Genomic DNA, 21,576 nt, shown 5'->3' with positions numbered 1-21,576 from the left:
AGCAATTATACAATATTTAATCAAGAGATGCAAACTGAACAGTGGGAAAGGCCCGCACAGCCCATCTCCCTTGCAAATGCAATCTGATTTACAAGCTGAACCTCATTTGATTGCTTGTAGCCAAGCTGTAGCTACATATAGAATAAAATAATAGCAGAAGTGTGAAATAAAATAGCAAGATGCTCTTGAAAGCGTAGGCTAATTTCTCCATCCATAAGGATTTCAAAGAGCATTTGTTACTTAAAGTATTTGCAGGGGCAGAGCCATGTGTCTGAAGTTGCTCAGGAGCCGAAGGGCTTGCTCAAGCTGCAGAAACTCCCGGAGATGGGAGCTCACAACCCTGCAGCCACAAGGACACGCTCTGCAAGATGGGCACCGAGCGGCAGTCGGTCTCATGCGGGGCACTCTGTGTGCCCGGGGCCGCACGTCGCCCAGGCCGGGGTGCACAGGGAGCAGGAAGGGGCCCCCGCCATCTTCACCTGGTGCCCCCGCCAGCCGCATGGCCCCACACGCCTCACAAGCCTTCCCCCCTGCAGGCTGCTGCACCCCGTGAGGGAGATAGCAGCTGCAGGCATGATTTTGGTGGTTTGTCCTGCTTTAGGGCAGAGGAGGTGACTGTAATGCAGAGGGAGAGTGTACCCCTCGTACCCGCTACCTCACACCAAGCTGCTACTGCCTCACAGGCAGCTTCCAAGCAGGTGCCATGAGGAGGCAGCACTGACAGAAGCCCAGCCCCAGCCTCCCGCCATCAGCAGACGCCAAACGGCCTGCTGCTCTAGCTCACCGCCAGGTTTCGACAGACCGGGCCCGGGCCCTGCGACAGCCCCAACACTAGCAGCGCCGCACTATTTCACCTCTCGTGAGCGGAAGGATTCCGCGAGAGTGAGACGACGGCGCAACGTTTCCTCCGCCCCGCTCTTCCCGCCCGACCTATAAAGGGTTTCCGGTGAGCCGCGTCGCGCTCGTAGTATCCGTGCGCCAGGCGAGCTCGCTGAGGAGACGACGGCCATTTTGTTCAGTGCTGGGTCTCTGCTGAGACCGGCGGTCGAGGGGGGGGCGGGGGGGGAAGAGGGAGAGGGAAGAAGGAGAGCGGGGAGGAGAGGAGGAAGGGAAAAAACGAAACAGAACAAGGAGAGAAGTCGGGCCGGCCAAGTCAGCGAGCGGAGGGAGGGGAGCCGCGGGGAGGGGTCCGCCCGGCCGCTGAGAGGCGATGGCGGATATAGACAAGCTCAACATCGACAGCATCATCCAACGGCTGCTGGAGGGTGAGGGTCGGGGAAGGTACGGGGCGGGTGGCCGTGGGGTGGGTGGCGGCCGGGCCGGTGCCCGGGAGCCCCCCTGTGCGGCCCCTCCGTGGTCCCGCTTCAGCCACCGCCGCGGGCGATGCGCCGCGTCCTGCCCGCCCGGTGGGGTCGGGGGGACCAAAATGGAGGGGCGCCGAGGCGCTTTGTCTTCCCGGGGCTCGACTCCGCCGTCGCCCCTGGCGGCTCAGCCCTTCAGCCCCAACTTTTCCTTCAGCCCTTGTGTTTCCGAGCTGTTGCTGCCCTCTGATACCCTCTGCGCTCATAGTGCAGTGTTGGGACCAGCCGGCTGCCCCCCCATCTCCTCCCCTGCAGCTCTAAGCGATGCTTAATTTAGTATTATTTTCGTAGGAAAGTGTTTAAAGAAACCTGGGGTTTTCTCTTGCCTTCCACACGTGCACATGGGGGCTGTGCTTGGCTGGGTAGTCGTGGGGCTCTGGAAATCAGACTTGGCGTGTTTAAAGAGTGTTGAGGCAGCTTTTCAGAAAGTCAGGAGGAGTCTTGCATGGGTTTCCCGATATCGTGGGTTTAGCTTTGATTAGCTGCTTGCATTAATGCTACCATAGGACTTTGGCTCTTAATTCATAACATATGGTGGCTTTTTTAGGTGTGAACAGAGGGTTGGGTTTTGGTGTTTCAGACAGTATGTGGAAGGGTTTATTGTATTGTTAGTGCTTTGAGTTGGAAAGAGTTGCATGGGAGTTCCTAAATCAAAGGAAAACCTAGAAGTTGTAGGGGATGTCTTCAGCATCATCCCTTTGGTTGCAGGGGTCAGCACTGAACTGGAATTGTTGGCTGACCTTTTCTAGGGCAAAAGGCTGAGAAGTAGCAGATGACAAATTTTCTTCCAGACATCAAGGAAAATCATAATTATTCAGAGAAGAAGACTAGCCTGATCCAGCCTCATTTCACATATGTCAGGACAGCATCTGATCTGGACTTATGCTTGAAGAGCTTGGTCAGGGCTTTAACTTTTTTGCGTTTGGCACAAAGTCATCAGAGATGTTGCGGAGACAAATGGTGAAGAAACGTCTTTCAGCTATATTACACCCTTTCCTTCTTACAAGATTTTTCTTTTGTAATTGCTTGGATAGCAAAAGGTCAGGCAGGGGAACAATAGTGATACTCTAGAAATTATTTGGAGTTAAAAATCCTGTAGATATATTAATGAGATTATTGAACTAGAATAAGTAAAAGTAAATAGGGCTTTTCCTGTGATCCGTTTTGAGTTTTGCCTGTTACCAATTTAAACTGCCCTGGTTTAAATTATTTAAAGGCTTCCCTTCATAAATTTAGACCAGGATTTCCCTGAAACATTAGTAGTACAATTTGTAGATGTCAGATCCTGTATGTCATATGTTTGGTGACATATTAATATGTGCTCAATTTTACTGCAGGTGTTAGTTACAATTCTTGCTTGATTTCCCCTAGTGTAGCTAGCACAATTTTCTCAAAGTTCTTAATATCAAAAACATGGAATAAGATAATCCTAGAAAAAGATCTGAATGATTTTGAATGATTTCTCTTGTCCAAAGCTTCAAAAAGTAGTAAGATGTACTATGTCAATATGTTACCTTCTTACCCAGCTTATATCAGTATTACACATTTGGAGGAGATGAGAGTTTGTAAAGCAGGGTTCAGGAGGTTTGCTGACAAGATCTTTTAAGAAATGGTTCGTGCAACTAAAGATGTTACCTGAGGTTGCATCAGCTGCCAGTACTGAAATTAATTTTTTTTCCTTTATTGACATTTCTGCTGGGATTTTGGATTCCTTGAGGCAATGATTGTCTTTCAATATTTAAAACAATTACCAATGTTAGTAACCTGTGCTAGCGCTTTTTTTGTTGCTTATTAAATGTCTACTATAAACATCTTTTCCAGACAGAGTAGTGATTGACCTTTGTGGCAGTCTGTCATTTTTATACTTTTTTCCAGAAAGGGCAAAATGATACTGCATTTTAGCAAACGCTGCATTTTTGATGGAGTGCTAAATTCTGTGAATTACTGTGCAAATGCCATTCTCTTTGGTCTTTTTCCTGGAGTTATTAAGGTCTGGCTAGGTAGATGAGAGGACCGAACTTTTAAAGTGGAGGTCTGCATGGTATTATGGAAGGAAAAAAAAAAATCTAAAGTATGTGTAAGGATTCTCATCCTATTTAGATTTGGAGCAAACAAGAAATTCTTTTTCAGTGCAGTTCTGGTAGAACAACTGCATAATGTTAGTTACACAGTGTCTGTTGTGTCCTGTACCAGATATCCTTTTCAGACAAGGTTGCACACAGATTAAAATCATAGTCAAGCATGAAAACACTGCAAAATCTGGTTTAATAATCAGCTTACAAACTGAGTTGCTCAAATCCTTGTGCAAGCTTTAATTTTTATAGCTGTTTGGTATTTTATTACAGCTGTCTTTAAACTGTATCCTTAGGTATTTTATAACAGTTAACTTTAGGTGATTTTGCTAATAAAATGCAAAGGATATGGACAGGGAGCACTATCCCTTCCTTTTTAAAGCTAACAAACCCAAGTATTAAGGAGATACTCGAAATATTTCAAATCAATGAGAAAATACAGTTAAGCAGATATTTGTGTTTTATAATATGCCTTAGCATTGCAGAGATGGAGAGCTACGCCAGTAGTAAATCTAGTCTAATGGTTGAGGTAAAATGAAGTGGTTAAAGGGTGAATAATAAATTGTTCTTGCTTTTGTTCTTAATATATTAATAATGTATTTGTGAGGGGGTTTTACTTGCTTTCTATCCTGACTTCTCTGATGAAATGACATTACTCCTACTTTTTTCCCAAATAGTTGATATTCTTGCACCCACATTAGGCTAGTTAGCTGAAATTATTAGTCTGTTCTTTAAAAGGCCTGGAAGTATATATTTAGCTTCTCGTTCTAAGGTAAATATTTGAAGAGTCTTTCTTGCTCCAAATGTTTATAGTACAGAGCCATTTGGCATTGAAATATCACAAAAAATGTTACATTAACATTGTCCTCAACCTTGGAAAGCCATTCAATGAAAACATTGAACATACTGATCTTTTTTTGCTGTAGTTGCATTTGTATTTGTTGCCCTCTTTACTAATGTTCTGCTAGGAATAATTTCATCACTACAAGTTGTTTAATTTTGTTACTCTTAGTAACTGTATTAACAACAATTTTCACAAGAGTAAGGCTTCTAAAGTATAGTAAACTACAGTATCCTGTAGTATTGAAATGTTTCCTTAGTGTCCTTACTAGTGTATAAAGGCTTGAAGGTTTATGGAACTAACTCACTTTAATCAGGAGTAAGAAGGGGCAAACATGAGAGCAAATTACTCTCCTTCTAGGAGGAGTGTTGTAGGCAGCAACTGTGTGGTTCTGAGCTTGCAGCTCTGCTAAGTCAAAACTGCCACTAGACAAGAAGATGCTAGAAAAGCTCCCTGTAAGATGAAAGGCCTGTGGCATCTGTATGGTCATGGAAAGGGTTTCAGGAAATGGCAGGATTCCTGCTCAGCTCTGAGCAAAGAATGAGTGACAAATCCCGAGATTCCCCGAGAGTGAGCGTGGCTTCCTTTCTGTGGCGTGTCAGATGGTGTTCCTATAACTTGAGCCCCTTATCCGTTTCCTGCATTTAATACATTGGCAGCTTTTCACAGTCTGGATCTGGTTTAAAAATGGAGCTCATAGTAATGTATCTAGAAAACAAGATTGAAATATACTAGTCTTACCATGGTAATGATAAATAACAGAGTTAAATAACAATTTCAACATACATAAGTGGAACCCATGCTGAAATGTTTCTGAAAATGTTTTCTGTGCTGCAGCCTCTGAAAATGCTATTGAGGGCAAACTAAGTAATGAATGGAGGCTACTTTGGATAAAGCCATGCGAGGCTAGAATGGTGGTAGCCATCCTGAAAGCTGAAATCCTGGTTAGTACACTAAAATCACCGAAAAGACTCTAAATCCTCAAACTTTCCTGTTTATACACCCACAGATTTCTATTCCCGGTAAAGCCTGTTGTATAGCTGTCAAAGAGCTATTCTCTCTAATTTGCTGTAAATGGGGAAAGAGGATCATCCAGTTATTAAAAATAGTTGAGCCAAAGAGTATGGATAAACTTTTGCTGACAACAGAGAAGACTATTTCCTACAAATGCAGTTCTCAGATTTTTTTTTTTTTTTTTACTTTTCTGCTAAATACAGCATTGATTGGGTCTGAAGGGTTGCTTGCTGTTTAGCTTCATATACTGTGAGGAGTGTCTGAGTCTCACAGATGTGAATCTGAAATGCGGTCAGATTTCACTTGATGAGTTGGGCTGATACAAAATTTCTAAATAGACAAGCAGCACTTTTTGACCTCAAACTTAGGTAGTTTTCCATAGTTTGTATAGCTTAATGTTGTTTCCTGCTGTGTTGCAGCAATTTCTAATAATGGGAAATAGGAGCTCTGCATTTGGAAGACGAGGATTAGATTCCTATCACTGCTGTGGATTCAAATAAGTTGGTTAAATTCTGTGTTTGTTGCCCAGTCAGCGAAGTGGAGGAATTTGTTATCTCTGAGTATTTGTGATTGGTGTGAGTACCTGTGGCTACGAAGTGCTCTCCACTGTGCAAGTATGTTAGAAGATGAAAATTTTGCAGTCGTGCAGAATTGTCTGTTTGATAATGCTGCTGTGAACTTTTGTCATACTAAAAAGTAGACAAGAACTTTTTAGAGTCTTGGGCACTGAGGACTTGCTTTTCAGTTTCAGTTTTGAATTTGAAATGATCTGATCAAAGTCGGTAGTGCCTGCAGTAAAGTAAAACCTTTTTCACATCAACCACTTCCAAGTTATTTATTCCCTTTGTGCCTATGGTGCAATACTGAATGTGAAACTGTCATCAGGAACTGCTAAAAAACAAGATAAAAAACTACCTGAAGTATTTTTGGAAATGTCTCTAGGATTGCAGAGATTTTAATGTAAAATGTGGTAAAACTGAAAGACTTGTGTAATAAGCCAAAAAATGAACTGACCTTCTGATAGACTGTTTTCTTTAAAACATTTTCTGTACAAGATCTTGATTTTAGCGCTTCAGTTGACAGCATTTCAACTGCTTCTTTTAATGTAATACTGAAGGAAAATGAGGTGTTTGGATCACTGAAATTTCTAACACTTTTGAATATTCTGCTGGTTTTGAATACTTTCCTCAGTATCTGTCTCTTTCATATTAACCTTGAATGTCATATACTCAATTTTATAATAGTATTTGCCTTTGCTAAAGGATTGTGTGGCACCAGGCTGAGCATTGGAAAATGCTAGTGATGGGATGTGGTGTACAAGTCTGTACTCTGCATGCATGTGGTCTTCTCATCTGGTCTTCTACGTTCTAGATCCCACAGTTCTTGAGCCATTTATCCTTCACAAAGAAATGTATAGAAGTTATCCTGGATGTCAAGCAGTGTTTTAACCCCGGCAGCTGCAGCTACGCTTTGTGCTAGCTCTGTTTGCTTGCACCAAAATGACAGGGGTGCTGTTAAGTTCTTGCTCTACTTCCTTTTACTTCCTTTTCCCCCTCTGCTGGGCAGCTGTCATACTGCACTCACCTCTCGATAATACGCCTTCATTTTAGAGTTGGTATCTGTTGTTGCTTTCCATCAGTTTTTCTCCTTGTCTTCGGAAGAAACGTTAATTTTGAGTTGGAACCTAGGTTCAAGTCAGTACCTCTGCAGAGATCATCCAGGCTCCCGGGAGGGATCTTCTCTGTGGTCTTTTCCATCCAGTGGAGAGCTTATTTTTCCAAAATTTCTCATACTTGTACGGTGGAAAAGATTTTACTTGTTAGAAGACAACCTTGACTGAATATTGAAATTCAAGCTCTTGAAAAATGATTTTTAAGAACAGGAGCATCTCTGCCTAGAAGAGGATGGGAATATATTACTGTCTGGAAATAGTGCTGCAGTATGTTGAGACAAGATATAAATAAAATATTATTTGAAATGGGCTGACTTTTTTCCTCAACTGATTAATCTTTAGCTTGTTCTGCTGTCAGTTCCAGACTCTCATTTCTGAGAGGTTATTTTTTATGCATTGAAAGAACAAATGTACATGTACAGTACTATTGAGCTGCTCTTTTGAATTTATGACCAAGCTGCCAATTAGTATCATACTGTCTGATCTCTACAAACTGCCTTGTTTTGGTCCAAAGCAGAGAAAAGAAACTGTAAACACAATTTCTTCATAGTATATTATTTTTCCCTTTCTTAGTGGGACTAAGTAACTCGAAGACACAGAAAAACCTTTTAAGAAGTCATTCAGACTGAACATCCTGCGTTTCCTTGCCAGCTCTTTCATTGTGGATGAGAAAATCCCTGCACTAAAAATATAGATTTCTTAAACCAACATGCATTTCTGCATATTTGATTCTTCTGAAGCCAAAAATAATTTTTCCAGCTTTTCAGAATATATAGGTCAATGTTAGAAGAAATTGAACACTCTTGTTTCTTCTGTGCTGATTCCGTGTTGGACAAAAGTGGTCAAAATGTCATTGGCAGGCAGTGTGCTACAGAACTGAATCAAATTGTGCTGCTTTTTTTTCAGCCTTGTGGTATCTCTGCTAGTGAGTTTATGTAAACTGCAACAAAGCATCGTTTTATCGTGTCAAGGTTTTCTGCAAGCATATGACTAAAACTGCATTAAGATTATAGTGGTTCAGTGAAAATATATTGGGGAAATATAGGAAACTTGTATCTGAAACAGTTTTTAGATTTTCATTTAATCTTCAGCAAAAATGAATGCATATGCTTTATTCATGAGCTTTAGTGAGTCAGTGCATTACATAGTCTGTATACTTTTTATACTTTTTAATTTATGGATGTGTTTTAACAATTTCTAACAAAGATTTTTTGGCTACTCAGAAAACTGAATGCAAATATATTGTATTATCTCAAAAACAGGTGAATTGTAGAATTTTGAGTGGGGAAAATTTAACATTTGTAATTCAGCTAGCTGATCGCTATAAATTTCTGTTCTTTATTGCTTCTGGATATTTGGCATTTTGAGTAGCTTGCTCATTGCTCAGGAGCATTTGGAATTACTGTGTGGATGAAAAGCCTCATGCATGATAAACTGCTGTGACAAAGATTTAACTTTCATTTATATGCTTCATTACTTCGAATATTTTAATGAAGACATGAAGTTTAGTGGTAATTTCAGTGTTGCCATGCAATGTCAGTGTTGAGTGATAACATATAGGCAGTGAATAATAGACATGTATTGCTTGAAAGAATGTTATTGAAGCCACGACTTTTGACCTACAGTTAACTTAATGTCACTGTTACTATACATTGTAATTTGAACTAAAGTTTAATTTTGAAGCTTGTTTGAGGAAAGATTGTGTGGTTTAGGGTATTGTCAATGATTCTGTAGGGCAGCCTGTGCCACCATGACTGGGGTCTCTGGGAGTCAGTACGCAGGGTAGAATTGTTTTGTTAGTAATGCTGGTAGAGATTGCATCCAATGACACTTGGGTTTATGGATGGATATTACACAATCATAATTTTGTTCTTGGTTTAGATAAGATGCACACTAACTGAACAACATTTTCTACTCTTGATCAAAAGTGGGAAACTTCTGTGCTAATGAGAAATTCTAATCCCTTTGAAACATAACTGGTTTTGTTCTTACTCTTCTTAAAACATGCCCCCTGCTCCCCCAGCCTTTCCTACTGCAGCTCTCGCTTTTTGATTTCATATAGTGCAAGGCCCACAGTGATAGTACAGAGATTTCAGTCACCTATAGCTTCCAGATTTCTCACTCTGAGGTTAAACAGTATCAAGGGAATTAGACTGAAATGGTATCTAAAAGGCTATTTAGGAATTCAGGAAGATAATACTGCATCAGTTCTTGTATTTGAAAGGGTTTAGGGCTTTTTTTTTTTTTTTTTGCAAGGCCAAGTCTTTTTGGATAAGAGCATAGATTCTTCAGTCTCAATGCCGTATGAGTTGTATGCAGTAAGTCACCTAACTACGCAACACTACCAGTGTAGTGATTTTGTTTCTGGAGGTGGTGTCAGAGTGTTTCCAGGCATCTGAGGCTAAAGTTCTGAGGTCATTTGGCTTTGTGGCTAAACCAATGGGTTGTGTTGTAGATGACTGCTCTTATTCTGTAATCTTACTGGAATTTGCAGGTTGTGGGGTTTTTTTTCCTTCAGCCTTATCTGTACTCCATGTTGTCACTGGTTTTGACAGAAAATAAAAATATAATAAGCTTTACCAGTAATGGCATAATCACAGTTTTTTTATTTAGTCTTATCCTAACCCTGATAAATGCTGTTACGTGCAATTTAGCTATAGTTACTGCATTGCTACTATATAAATGTCCTTTGTATTTCTGGGCAACAGAAATGGGGGGTGGGAGGGGTTTGTCCTTTGCTGTGCTCAAAAGCAATGATAAGGAGAGCCGTTTTGTCATTGTGATCCAAAAATTATTTCCTTATGTCTAGTTCTGACCTTCCAGTCATATGCTTATTTTTCTTTCCTGTTAACTGCAGTGTAGAATGGGGCAGGCAGTACAGTATTTATTGGTACTGTAGTCTTGTTTGTTTAGATACTGTCTTGGGCAAGGTTTATAGGATGGTTTAAGGCAGCTTTTGCATTTGAGCTATGCTGTTGATGATTAAATGGGAGACTTCCTTTTTTCAAGTTCAGACAGCTTTCCAGAGAACGAGTGTATGACTGCTTCATTTAAAAAAAAAAAAAAAAAAAAACAAAAAACAAACCCCAACAAACCAACATATATATAGTCACATTGTCCAAGATGGGTTTTATAACTAAATAGAACTGAACTGATGCTATTTAAAATGTGACATTTAACGGGGGAAGTGTTGAGGCATGAGTTCTGTTAAATGAAAGTAACATACAACTGAAACAGAACACATTACCCTTTCTCTGGTAGTGCGGCAGTGCAGTTTCACCTCAGCATGCTGATACTACCCTGTTATCTTCTCATGCTGCATTACAATGGCATTTAGTCACACTCTTAAAATAACATTAGGGATAGTGTTGATTTTGATAACTGACTTCTGACTCCTTCCAACAGTGCGAGGATCCAAACCAGGTAAAAATGTCCAGCTTCAAGAGAATGAAATTAGAGGACTGTGCTTGAAATCCAGGGAAATCTTTCTCAGTCAGCCTATTCTACTAGAACTTGAAGCTCCACTGAAAATATGTGGTGAGTACTGTGATTTTGAGTTGATACTTGGTTTGAGGGGATTGTCAGGTAGATGCAGACCTTAAGCAGAGAACAAATGCCAGGTGCTGCTGTCACTTAATTAACAGTGGCACTAATAAATGATTGTAGCAAAAGGGAAAATAAAACCCCACTGGATGCTTAGGGCAGAGGAGTGGGGAGGAGGTAGCAAACATGGGAATTGCAGTGGGGACCAAAATAATCCAGACCCAAAAAGTAACTGGTCCAGTTTCACCAGGTCTGTTGGGGAAGGGATTCACATGAAGTTTTGGAAACAAGTTTTTCAATCAGTGAAATAGTGCTTGGCCCAGTCATGACTGAACAAGGAGAAACAAAGGAAAACTGCAGTAGTTTATTGTAGCTGTTATTCAGAGTTGAACAACGGTTTGACAATATTTTAAAATCCTGCTGGAAACTTAAATTTCTGTACTGTTTCTTGGAATTGCTTTCTAGTTTGGTTTCACCATACTTGTACACAGTGGTACTCATTTTGCACACATGTATGTGTCTAGTTATGCTAAAAGAATGAAGATGTCAAAATAAAAGCCTCAGTAAATGCACTTTAAAAAGCTTTCAGCAAACGGTATTTTATCTAACACTGGGAGTTTACTTCAAATTGAAGTAGCTTGTTCAATATTTATAACATTGGTAGTCTAAAACAGTGATTTAGTGTTCTGCTTGTCAGAAACAAAACCATGATTTAAACGAAAGGCAGAAATACCAATTTCATTTTCAGTACAACTTCAGTGCTAGAATTTGAATTACTGAGTGTTTCAAGAAAACACCAGAGATGGTACAAAGGAAAGGAAGTTCCCCAAGTGGTCAGTGTTTCATCAATATTACTAATGCTGTGTGGAAATACCAGGAATGAGGTAAATGTTGCTGATCTCTCAGCCACTAGTCAAGTGAAGGATTTAACTGGATGTCAGATTTTCATTTGAACACACAGTTGGTTTCTTGGAATCTTGATTTTGTTACACGTGTGAATATTTTTTAAGTAGCTACATGCTGTCTTAGTCCAGTTGACCATCGCATTACATAGATGTCAAATTTCAGAATGTGATAATTTTATGTACATTGAAATAAATTTTTTAAGTTGTAGGCAGTAGCTAACTGCAAGCTTTTTCCTTTCTGAGGCATCGTTCATTTGTTTTTTTTCCTCTAGAATCAATCAAAGAATGTAGCAAAGGGTAACTTACATGTCATTTCTAAATACTCTTTCCAGGTGACATCCATGGGCAGTACTATGACTTGCTTCGACTCTTTGAATATGGAGGTTTTCCACCAGAAAGCAACTACCTGTTCCTTGGTGATTATGTTGACAGAGGAAAACAATCTTTAGAAACAATTTGTCTTCTATTGGCCTACAAAATTAAATACCCGGAGAATTTTTTCCTCCTCAGAGGGAACCATGAATGTGCCAGCATTAATAGAATTTATGGGTTTTACGATGAATGTAAGTAATACTGACGTGTGCATCTTTGGCTAGGGAAAGCAGGGTAGGAGGTGCTAGTGTTGCAGTGTTAGATGATTCTTTCCTAACTTGCAGTTCCCTTTGTGCACTTTAGGGGGGCCCTTGACCTGTTTTAGGAAGGGAAATGTGTCCTTTCCCTGATCCTATTGGAATCTGATCCTCACAGTAGAAAGCAGGATGCAAGTGAATAATTTTGTTTATTGGCTGCTATGTTAACTAACAGTTCTCACTGGTACATGCTGTTAAAGTTCTTAAGGTCATCTGATGAGAGATGAGAGAATTTTACTTGATGTGCTTTACAAAAGTTAACCTCTTTCTTTCATCTGAGGGATGATGATATATACTTGTGTTACAACTTGGAGAATGGGCTGATTTTTATGGTTATGTTACAGTGCTTGCAATCTACTTCATAGTAAGACCTATAACTTTGTAATGTTAAAAAGACTTCATTCTCTGGATGCAGTCCTGCTGTATTGTGTGCTGTTGCTTTGGCCAAAACCATATTTCCTTTCATAAATGGGGCAAAGTGTGTGTGAAGCCTTCAGTGTGATGCATGCTTGGATTGAGCATCTAAGCATGAAGTAGGTGGCTTCAGCTGCAAAAAATTGTTACTTGAACCAGTGCGTCAGCCTTTTGATGAAGAATTGTGCTTGTATTTGGCATTATGAGTCCTCCTTTTGAACAAACGCGATGTTGCTATGCAGTTAATGTACCAGCTCTGTCACCGCAGAGTGCGTTAAGGTCTATTGTGACAGAGACTATATGTAGCTCTTACCCTAACATAAGTCATTTTGCCGTGAAGTAGAACTGTATGTTCATGTTTCAAAGGATGTGATTTAATAAATCCAGGTAAAACTGTTTAATTGTGCACTGAAGCATTCTCAAAACTTTTGTTGTGGGACGTACTTGGCTTGTAGCTTACAAGATGTACTCTCCATGTCTTGTTCTCCTTCAGTGAGGAAACAAAGACTTGTGGTATTTCAGAATTGACTCCTCAGAGATTAATCACAGGCTTAGTCATATATCGCAAATATGTTCAGGGTTCATATCTGTTGGGAGAGTCCCTTTGAAAGTAAAATCATAGCAGTTTCATTTTTCAGTCCTGTTTGTTTGTCTAGAGAGACTTCATATATTAAAGCACTAGCAGAAGTTTCAAGAAAATCTGCTGTCTAAGAATTGCTGTCTTTCCCTGAAGAAAACAGCAAATGGCAATATTTTCTGAAATGGATCAAATTTGCCAAGGGATGATTTCCCAGACCAAAGTTGGGACTGGAGTCTGGCTGCCAACAGCGGAGTGTTGTTCTGTTGAACAGACTTGTGTTATCCACAGAGCCACTTCAGAATGCTCTGCCATGCTGAGAGAGACTGTTGCAACTTTCTTATAAACAATAGAGTATGTCAGTGGGTATCAGAGAAGATAAATTGTGTATAGGCTTCAAGGCCAACTTTTTGCAAGTCTTAGTAAACTTAAGGCAGCTGTGTTATGTTTGTTGTAGTTGTGTTGGGAAAGCATATTGACTGTTTTTCCTCCAAAATGTCCTCTAGGTAAGAGGAGATACAATATTAAGCTGTGGAAAACCTTCACAGACTGTTTTAACTGTTTACCAATTGCAGCTATTGTGGATGAGAAAATATTCTGCTGTCATGGAGGTGAGTAACAGCTCCTTGGTTGATACTTTAGAAACTGTAATACTGTCGTATAAATCATGGTGATTTCATGTTTGCGTTTCTGAAGCTTCGGAACTTTTGGGGTATTTTTCTCTGCTTCGGTTCATGTATGAGGCAGGGTTGAGCTTGATTAGGGCCAGTTTTGTGAACCATTGAGCTGGTAGTTTTGTACCTTCAGACACAATGATCTGCTTTTCCTTTCATACCAAAAGGCATGTTTAATAGCCTGCCCTTCTGAGTAAAGAATCTTTGTTGGACTTTTTTAGGCTCGTATGACTCGGAGTTTTATGTACATTCTGAAAACATATGTTTTCATAGAATCATAGAGTGGTTTGGGTTGGAAGGCACCTTTTAAAGATCATTTAATAGAATCTTTCACTAGATCAGGTTGTTCAAAGCCACATCCAGCCTGATGGGTTTGGTGCTTTACTTGTAGAAATTGGCTCTGTTATGCTATGTGATACTTGCTTCATGCAGCTTTTCAAAGTAATAAAATACATACTGCACCTTAAATGTTTTATCACTTGCAAGTAATTACAGTTGCCCAGGGAGACGTATCACTGAAAAATGGTATGAGATCTGTTTGATACTGTATTTCATCTTACTAGGCCTGATTGTTAAAATAAATATAGACTGGGATTTCCAGTATTAATGCCTCTTTTACTTAACAGCTCTTAACAGACACTTGCAAAATATTACAGTGAGATTATTGTAATCCTGTAAAACGTGGAAATGGCTTTGCTTATCTTGCTCCCAGTAAATCTTCCAGAAAGTGACTTGTCTGTTACAAAAGCTTTAAAACAAATGCTGGATTTAAAAAATGTCAGTTAACTTTGCCATTAGAACTATGTAAAATTGCAATAGTGAATCGGTTTGAATACAAGCTACTTTTTTCTTGAATTAATACCTCAGTCTCGCAGAGCAAAGTCAGACTAAAATGTGAACTGCATGTGTCTTAACTCTGAACAGGTTTGTCACCAGACCTTCAGTCAATGGAACAGATAAGACGAATTATGCGCCCCACTGATGTACCAGATCAAGGTCTGCTTTGTGATCTCCTGTGGTCTGACCCCGACAAGGATGTCTTGGGATGGGGTGAAAATGACAGAGGAGTGTCCTTCACGTTTGGTGCTGAAGTGGTTGCTAAGTTTCTCCATAAACATGATTTGGATCTCATATGTAGAGCTCATCAGGTACTTTAGTTTTGTACATTAAACCGTAGAGTAATTTAGGTTCAGAGGGACCCGAGGTGCTCATCTGGTCCAACCCTACACGCATGTACTCAACACAGGACAAACCAGCGTAAGCCCCGAGTTGCTGAGGATCTTGTCTAGCCAAGTTTTAGATACCTGCAAGGATCGAGATTCTACTGTCTGTGAACAGCTTGTCCCAACGTTTAACAACTTCCATAGTGAACATTTGTTTCTTAATACATATAAACTGTGGCTCTGATTCCTGAACAAGATTCTCTTGAACCCAGTGGAATCCTGTTTTTCTCATTGCTAATGGACTCTGTTGCTGAACTGGATCCTGTGACTGTCTTCCTGTTTTGGTGCAAAAGTTTGGAACTCATGCTCCTCATATGTAGCCAGTTTTTCAGTTCCTGGCTCTGTTAAAGCTGCTTTGCACTTTGGCAGGAAGAACTTGTCCAGTCTAATATTTCTGCTTTTCTCTCTAAAGGTTGTTGAAGATGGATATGAGTTTTTTGCAAAAAGGCAATTGGTAACTCTCTTTTCTGCCCCAAATTACTGTGGAGAATTTGATAATGCGGGTGCCATGATGAGTGTGGATGAAACTCTAATGTGCTCTTTTCAGGTACAGTATCTGAAGATTTTACGTCCTCGTTAGTGCAGTCACACTTTAAATTTGCACTGTTTGGAATTTCTACTTTACTGTTACAAAACCGTAATACCTGTTTCAAATAGATCTTTACAGATACCACATGTAGACAGGGCTGTTTGCGTTCATGTCTTCAAAAATGTGATAAGCACTTGCTGGTCTGAGTAGATGAACTGGTTTACCCTGGAATTAAATCATCCAAGCAAAGCCATCAGCTGTTAGCTGGCCTGCATTGGCATGGGTTCTGCCATCAGCTGCTCTAAGCCCTGTCGTAGTTCTGAGTAGGAAAGACATTTACTTCTTGGCACGCTTACAACTTGTCCAGATGACCTGTATAACACCTTTACTAGTGAATGAATTGATTGTGAGAAAGCTAAAACTTTTTGCTAAATGACTGAACTCTCTCTTTCAGATTTTGAAACCTGCAGAGAAGAAGAAGCCCAATTCCAGCAGACCTGTAACGCCTCCCAGGGGTATGATCACAAAACAGGCAAAGAAATAGTCACTTTGGCATTGCCTTGTTGGGACTTGTGTTATAGTATATAACCTCCATTTTTAAAACTGTAATGTGTACTGTTCAGCTTGCTCAAAATAGATAATGTGTTTGTGGTTTTCCTTTTGATTTGATGAATGGCATTTGCTGGTTGTAACAGCAAATGAAAGACTTTTCTCCCTCCCTGGAAAAGAGTTTTAAACTTTCCTTTTGTTGGTGTTACAGCTGTACACTCTGCAGCACCTTACCCTGGCATTATGGGTAATTGTACAACTGACTTTCTGAATCTGTACAATGAGTAGTGTAAATGCTTGTTTTCTTCTTTAGGATCTAAAGAGGGCACTAGTGTGCTGTGAGAGTAGAAATTTGTTACTGTCGGAAATTACATACTGTTTATACAAACCACTGTGAACTTTTTTTACGTTAAAATTTGTTTTAAAGGGATTGCTTTTCTTTTAATGTCTCGTCATGTACATGCTAGTTTTATTGCTGTCAACATTAGAAATAACCTTGAACCTTGCCAGCATCACTGGTATGATGTATATTTAATTCAGACACACATCCCTCTCCGTATACTTCAAATGACAATTAAAGCCATTATTTTAAGTGTGTTTGTCTCTTTCCTGAAGCCAAAGTTCACTTAGAAACCTGTTGGTACACAACCCACCACACTGAGTTGGCAGGGCTTTCCATTCACGCCTTCCTCTGGGAGATAAAAGGAAGTCCTGATGTGAAATCACAAGTAGAAATGCTGTGCTGTTTGTTCTATTCATGGTCAAAGTAAACACATTTTTGTACAGTTTCCGTACCGAGTGGACCTTTTACAGTGGCATCGGTCCTGGGGCAGCCAGTGTCAGAGCTGGAAGTTACGGAAATGGCTCTAGAGCTGCCTGAATGGTTTTGTGCATTTTAGCCTAAGGACTTTGTTCTACAAAGACGCCTAGAAAATAGCTTGATAAGCCGACCGGAGGCGTTGATCTTGATCACTGGTTTATATAAATCTCTCACAGTATCTTGTTTTTTAAAAACTGTTAATCTTTTTTGAACAGATAACAGTGTACAATACCATGTAGTGAAAATCACTTATTAAATGAAGAAATTGTTAAATCTTCTCAGCGTCAGTTTATCACAACGTATACCCTACTGCTATCAGAGGACCGGACTTTGATAAATAAATAGTTCTGGAAACCCACAAATTCTTGGTTTGGATTTGTCTAAGCTGCAAGCACTAGAGCTGTGTTTTTAACCAAGGCTGTCAGATTCAGATCTGGTTCCGGAGCTTTAATGCATGTATCACCCTTAAACAGGGGCATCCTCCCAGCGGGGGCTTCCAGAGCCCTCCCACGCTGCCCTGGATCCGCAGAACTGCCGCAGACAAGTCGGAATACTTGGTTCGTGGCTGCAGGCGCTCGTACCTGTGTCAGGGTTGCTGCGGACCAAAGTGTCCCAGGCTTGTGCAGCAGCAGCGGTTCACAGAGGTACATGTGCGTGGGAGGACTCGCTCCTCTCTGCCTGTTTATTGTTCTCTGTTCTGAGTGTGGTTTGCCTTAAGTTCTGCTTTTATTAAGTGGACTTAGGAGGGTTGTAGCTGAGGACAAGACCAATTTCCTCAGGTTCTTAATTAATGAACTGAATTCTTGGTGAAGAATGAAAGTTGAGTAAACTTCACTGCTGTCTGTTCGCTTAGCGTGCAGCACTAAAGCAGGTTGCATTGGAGGTGACGATAGGGTGTGATGCCCGCTTGGTGCAGTCAGCACTCAGCCTTGACAGCAATCGATCTGAACTCCTCCATCTGCCGCCTCCTCTCATGTGTGCCTGGTGGAAAATACCGCAGGGCGTTTGGAAGTCATGGGGTGGCTCACTGAGTATCGCCAGCCTGCTCTGGAATGGCTGCAGTGGGGAACTGCTGCTGCCTGGCGAGGCGGCTGCCGACAATTTCTGTCGCTGCTCAGATAAACCACTGGCTCGGTTCTGTCCTGCTGAGCGGATGAGTTTCCCTTTGCTTCTGGGGTGATCTGAGCTTTTTTAACGAGAATGCATCTTCTGGGCAGTCCCCAGCCATTGTGGTTTTTGATTTATTTCTCTGCCAAATAAAAGTGTATTTTTCCTACTCTAAAGGCTTCCCCCCCCCCCCCAAGCTAATTAATCAAACCACCTCTTGGTAACTTTTGATGAGCTCATTAGATTAGGTGTCAGAGATTGCCTGTTAAAGCCTTTCTTGCAAACTTACTTTCACCCTTTAAATCACATTTGTGGTTTTCTTTATAGCTCTATAATTTTTCTCCCTCCTTGTAAAATAACCAGCTGCGTGTCTCTTATTGATCTAGCAAATAATGGAGCACACGTGGAACCAGTTTTTATTTGACTTGTATCTAAAGGAATGCATCAACCTGTCTCTGCAACCACTAGCTCACTAACCATTCATTCCATGTGTCACACCTTTTTCCTCTGTGACTTGTTTTTTCACTCCTCAAATGCAGTTTTAGTGACACAGGCGCCTATTCTGGGCTGCGTTTTCTGCTCGGCTGCATTCCCCTGGGGTGGTTCATGTACCTCGGGCTCCCCAGCTGCTCAGGGTGAGGAAGTCCCACCGCACCGTGGCGGAGGTGGGAAGGTTCCTGCTCCACCGCAGCAGCAGGAAGGAAAGAAGAGCTGTTGGTCTCGCTACGGGTTGTGATCAAAAGTTCAGAGGGGCATTTTATGCCTATTTGTTGGGGTGTTTGATCGCTGGAGAGAAGGAGCAGCAGCTGCCAATTATCCTATTGTTTTTCCATAATGATACTTGTAGGAACATCCAGTTTCCACAGGGAATGGACAGAACAGCATGTGGACCTCCCGAGCCCTTTTCCCCACAGCCCCGCCAGCTCAAAGCGGGGACTTTGTAGAAGTTGCAAAGGTGAAACTAAGAGCGGTGAGATCTGAGGCACTGTCACCTTGGATGTCACTATGGGTACTGGGGTGTTTCTCTTTAGTTTCTCTGAAACAAAACGAGTCCTCTTTGCCATCTAGCTGTAGAAAGGCTGTTTTTCAGCACAGGTCATCTTTGATTGTTCCTGGTTTGCTTTAGGATGTGTCTTTGTGACTTCAGTCCTGAGTTGTTGGGTGAATCTGTGGTACTTTAAACCCAACCAGAAGACATTCATGACATTCATTTTGCTTGCAGCGTACAACCTGATCCCCAACAGTGCTCGGGTCTCCATGGGAAGGTACAGGAGTTCCAGCATGAGTCCCTGATGTGTACGATGTACTTTAGACCCAAGCTTAACCTCTGAACGATATTGTTGAATGACTTTAGAAAAGAAGGTTTGAGGGTGCAGCAGCATCAGGCCCCTGTGCACTGCGAAGCGTTGGGACCCCCACAGCCAAAGTGCCAAGGCTTTGGAGGGGGCGAGGGGCCCATGGGATGCGTGAGGTGGGCTGAGCGACCCACGGGCTGCGCTGTAGGCCCCGAGCTGCCACATAAAGCAGTTCTTGTTCCAAGTGGTGGCTTGCAAGGTGTGACACAGAGTGTGCTCTCTGCGGGGATTTTGGGCAGCTGGGGAGTTCCTGAGGGTGAGCTCTTTCTGAGGAGTTGGGTTTTGTACCCTTCCCACTTCTGTTGAAAAGGGGGGCTTAAGCCTCAGGGGTTTCAGCATCAGAAAACATCTTCCTGGTCTCTTGTTTTTATGGGCATTTAAGTTAAAAAAAGCTCTTTTTCTTTGTAAGAAAGATGCAGTCCAATCCCTTCTTCATTCCACTGGCCATCTTCTGTCCCCCTTCCCTTTTGACACCCCACAACATCAGTCCCTCATGCTGGAATTTCACTGCCGGGGGGCCAGCTCTGTCCTGGGGCTGGTACCGATGTCCTGTCCCAGGGGAACAGCAGCTGCTGGTGGTCCCGGAGTTGGTGGCAGCACTGAGGGCAGCACTGGGCTCCAGGTTCTGCCCCCATGCTTTGGGGAGTCCCTGGGCTTCACCCTTTGCAGCTCAGGCCCGTGATCCTGACTCCCACCATCCCAGAGCAGAGCTCAGACTAAGGTTAACAGACCTGAGTTGTGACAAAGCATGCTGTTACTGTAAAAAGAAATGTAAAAACTGGGACTTCAACACGCTGGCAGTCTGGGAAGAGGTTCAAGGTGAGGCCCTGGGGCGAGGCAGCTGAGCTGCCCCTGCTCCAGCCCCATAACGCTGGATTCACCCTTAAATCGCGCCCCAGGCGCCAGCCTGGTCCTCGCCAAGAGCTTCGTGGCTCTGCTGGCAGCATCTCCTGCCAGACCACCAAGGCGCCTCACAGACGTGGTTAATGTGCTGCCCCTCGGAGCTCTGCGTGCGCATATGGATTATTGGGATTTTATTTAAGTTCTAACAACGAGGCTTCACCTTTGTGATCACCCTGGTAGCTCTGCTCAGCAGCTGTGCTGAGGGCTGGGTGAGCCCATGTAGTCTAAAGACAACTCTGCTCATGGGGCAGCAGAAACTGGCTGTTTTCTCCTTAAAACCTGCATTCCTTACTGAAAAGGGTCTGCTGAGCTCGCAGGAGAAGATCTGCCGTCTGCAGTTCCAGTCCTGAGCTGGTGCCTTCCATCGTTAGCTGATTGTGTTGGTGTTTACCAGAGTCAGCTGAGACCAAAACACCTAAATTAGCTGGAAACTCCTGGGATAAAACTTCTCCCTGCTGCTCCAGGGCTGCATCTTTGCTGTCCCTTGCTCCTGGGTGCTCAGCTGACCTCTGCAAGTTGGTGGGGTGATGGTGGGGGGACCGGGGTTTCAGGGCTCTGGGAGGTCGTAGCCTCTGTGGATTCCCCATCGCCCCAGGGAGGAGGATGGGCCTGTGCACTTTAGAATGAGGTGCTAGAAAATTTTCAGGTTCCAGGAAAAGTTTTAGGCACTCTCTAGGAGTAAACCCTTTCCAAGAAATGTCTTTAGGCTTTAAGAGTGTAAAAATTGAGAGACACCTCTTTATTAGGGAAGCATTAGAAATATTTCAGGTTTGTCCTAGCAGAGGTGCAATAGAGATGTGTCCGTGATCCTTTCTGCAGCTGAGTTTGCTCAGGGCACTTCCAAACCCAGCTCGTGTTTGAAAGACAGAGGGGAACCCTAAATAAGAGGAGGCCTTCTGATAAAGCATGAGCCTATAAATGGAGGCAGATTAATCCAGGCCTAATTTCTAGGGTTTACACTTCCGTAATCCTTTTGATCCCTGGACCTCCACCTACTTTGTGGGACTAATCTGTGCCCCCACCCAGGAGCCAAGCTCTGATCTTAGCAGAGGCTTATGATTTATTTTGTGCCTATCCTGGATGCCCGCTCGGTTTGTCGGGGGGCCTGATTTAAAAAAAAAGTTTTAAAAAAAAACAACAAAAAAAGTTTAAACTCCCTCTGGCATGTCCTGTTCCGGCAGCTCTGGCTCAGGGATGTATCGCAGCAAGCCTGGGGAAAAAACTGCGAAAATGGAAGATGTCGGAGTGGGGACCCCGGGCATGGGGACCGCGGGGATGGGGACCCCGGCCCGGGGGCTCCGGGACCTGCTTGGAGCCTTTTCGGGCGCGATGGGGAAGGAGCCGCCGGGGCCGGGCCGGGGCTGCGGGGCCGGGCCGGGGGAGGCGGG

At 42.4% G+C, this 21,576-nt stretch overlaps 1 protein-coding gene across 1 annotated transcript; it reads left to right on the top strand.

Moving 5' to 3' along the window:
* The first annotated feature begins 964 nt into the window (after positions 1-964).
* PPP1CC (protein phosphatase 1 catalytic subunit gamma) lies at positions 965-17,096 on the top strand. Its single transcript, XM_054844400.1, has 7 exons — positions 965-1,265; positions 10,366-10,497; positions 11,741-11,971; positions 13,535-13,639; positions 14,627-14,850; positions 15,338-15,472; positions 15,909-17,096. Exons 1-7 carry the CDS (start codon positions 1,211-1,213, stop codon positions 15,996-15,998), a joined length of 972 nt encoding a protein of 323 aa, XP_054700375.1. The 5' UTR covers positions 965-1,210; the 3' UTR covers positions 15,999-17,096.
* The last annotated feature ends 4,480 nt before the right edge of the window (positions 17,097-21,576 follow it).

The sequence above is a fragment of the Grus americana genome, chromosome 16, assembly GCF_028858705.1.
Source record: "Grus americana isolate bGruAme1 chromosome 16, bGruAme1.mat, whole genome shotgun sequence".
NCBI lineage: Eukaryota > Metazoa > Chordata > Aves > Gruiformes > Gruidae > Grus > Grus americana.
This window is presented reverse-complemented; position numbering and strand designations above follow the sequence as displayed.

Bases quoted from the DNA above. Each gene is read 5' to 3' on its own strand.
- PPP1CC (XM_054844400.1), top strand. From the start codon at position 1,211: ATGGCGGATATAGACAAGCTCAACATCGACAGCATCATCCAACGGCTG. The intron at 1,266-10,365 runs GTGAGGGTCGGG...TCCTTCCAACAG, and splicing joins CATCCAACGGCTGCTGGAGG to TGCGAGGATCCAAACCAGGT. The intron at 13,640-14,626 runs GTGAGTAACAGC...AACTCTGAACAG, and splicing joins AATATTCTGCTGTCATGGAG to GTTTGTCACCAGACCTTCAG.